A 1,990-nucleotide genomic window follows, 5' to 3' on the forward strand; every position below is an offset into this window, starting at 1 on the left:
TATTATTCATGTGTTTCTGTATTTGTAAACTATGTTTTATACATATACTGTTCATGTATTTATGTTTTAGAAAGGAGGACTGGTTTCTATGGCAGGTGAGCCCAATGAAGAATGGTTTGCCCCTCAGTGGATCTTGGATACCATACCTCGACGTTCCCCATTTGTCCCACAAATGGGAGATGAGGTAATTGATACCTGTTATAAACTTTTTCTTTTGAAACCTCAAGAGCACTAACTTTAATCAGTTTTAGAACATTTATATTGATAATTCTATTATATATACACTATCTTAGCTCTTCTGCTCAATTCTGTATTTCTTATGGAAGGTGACTGAACCTTATTAATCTTCGCATCCTTTGTAGGGTTTGGCACAGTGTCGTCAATACATTAGATACTCAATGAACATTGAGATAAATTGATTTGGTTGTGAAATCATGAAAATGATTGGCTTTATTTTCATCTGAATCGTCACATAGTAGAATTGAATGGTAATTTGTATCCTCATTCAAGTTCTAATTTAGTTAAAAAAAATTACAATGTGATAGAAAATATACCAGAGGATAATTACCCCTTTCAGTATCATTTCACAAACAGGGCCTTCTTAATGAGCCTGTGATTGAATAACATAGTCATATTTATGATTGGTGAGTCAAGAATTAATTAAGATTCTACCTGGTGAAAAAATTTTCATTTTCTCGTGAAAATTATGGTAACATTAGCATGTTAGAGATCTACTTGGCTTGTATAGTCTCTCATATATTGACTAATCATTAATTTTTGAATGATTAAATGTTTACACATAGTTTTTAATTCAAGACCAATAGTAGAAATGTAGTATTATCATCACAATAAAAAAGGAGCAAAACCTTGCAAATAGGTTATGACAATTTGGGGACAAATAAAAATTCTACCAAACTTTTCTGTAATTGCCTGTTTTGGAGGTCTTAGAGATAAATATCAAATAGCCTTATGAATAAGCAGTTACTTGCTGATTATCTCTGGATATTATTTAAAATGTTTATTTTTACAAGTATGTCTTTTTATAGTATTGGACTTTTTAGCAAAGCTTGTTTGCATTGTTATATCAATAAACATGTTCTGATGAATGCTGTATAAAAATTTAGAGAACTTTTTTGCATATCCAAAATCACTATTTCTTATTTTTAGTGCCTTTTTTATGGAGGCATAAGAGGAATAATTTTCAATTAATCTTAGAAGACTTTACAGAACAAAATAAGAAATCTATATACTCTAAGGTCTGATGAGATTCCTCTATTCTATAGGACCATTTTTCTCAGTTTATACTTTGGTGGGATCACTTTCTATCTATTTTGTTAAAGTTACTACATCCTTATGTGCTTCAAGACTAATGTGTATTAGGTGCAGAAAATTCTTCATGTAATAAGGAAGGTGCATAAGTGAATCAGATGGTACAATATGTCAGTTAAGGAATCTTTTCAAGGAATGCATAAGGGCAAAAATATGCTATTTATATAATTGATTTCTTAATGACAGCATTACTTTTTACTTCACCTTAACATTAAGCCTTTATTATTTTGCATAGAATGCCACTACTCACAATCATTGCCTCTCTAAATGCTAATTTTCAGGGTCTAACTCAAATGCCAACTTCTTCTAGATGTCAGCCCTGTTTTTATTTACCTGTCTCTCCTTTCTCATGAGTTTTTCTACCTAAATTATTTCTCTCTTCTCATATAAATGTTATAGTTATATTTCTACATGTGTGTCTATATCCTTGAGGGAAATGATTTTACTTTTATTACTTATCACATAACACTCAGTACCTTGTACATAAATGTCTAATGATCAATGTTTCCTGAGTACAGGAAATGAATATATAATAAGGGATATCTTAATAATATGATTATTAGCCTTTTAACTCCTACAATTATTTTATTAATATCTACTAATACTTAAAGTTTTTTCATTTTCTAGTCATATTTTTAGCTGTTTGAAATTCTGATGTAGA

The 1,990-nt window shown here is 29.9% G+C and overlaps 1 protein-coding gene across 1 annotated transcript in view; it reads left to right on the plus strand.

The window, feature by feature from the left end:
• BRWD3 (bromodomain and WD repeat domain containing 3) overlaps nucleotides 1-1,990 on the plus strand; it is a 148,316-nt gene that overhangs the window by 118,259 nt on the left and 28,067 nt on the right. Inside the window, 2 exon segments of the mRNA XM_012664071.1 lie at nucleotides 71-184; nucleotides 1,284-1,309. Coding sequence (XP_012519525.1) covers nucleotides 71-184; nucleotides 1,284-1,309 — 140 coding nt within the window.

The sequence above is a fragment of the Propithecus coquereli genome, unplaced genomic scaffold (genome assembly GCF_000956105.1).
Source record: "Propithecus coquereli isolate 6110/MARCELLA unplaced genomic scaffold, Pcoq_1.0 Scaffold86, whole genome shotgun sequence".
In the NCBI taxonomy this organism is placed as follows: Eukaryota; Metazoa; Chordata; class Mammalia; order Primates; family Indriidae; genus Propithecus; species Propithecus coquereli.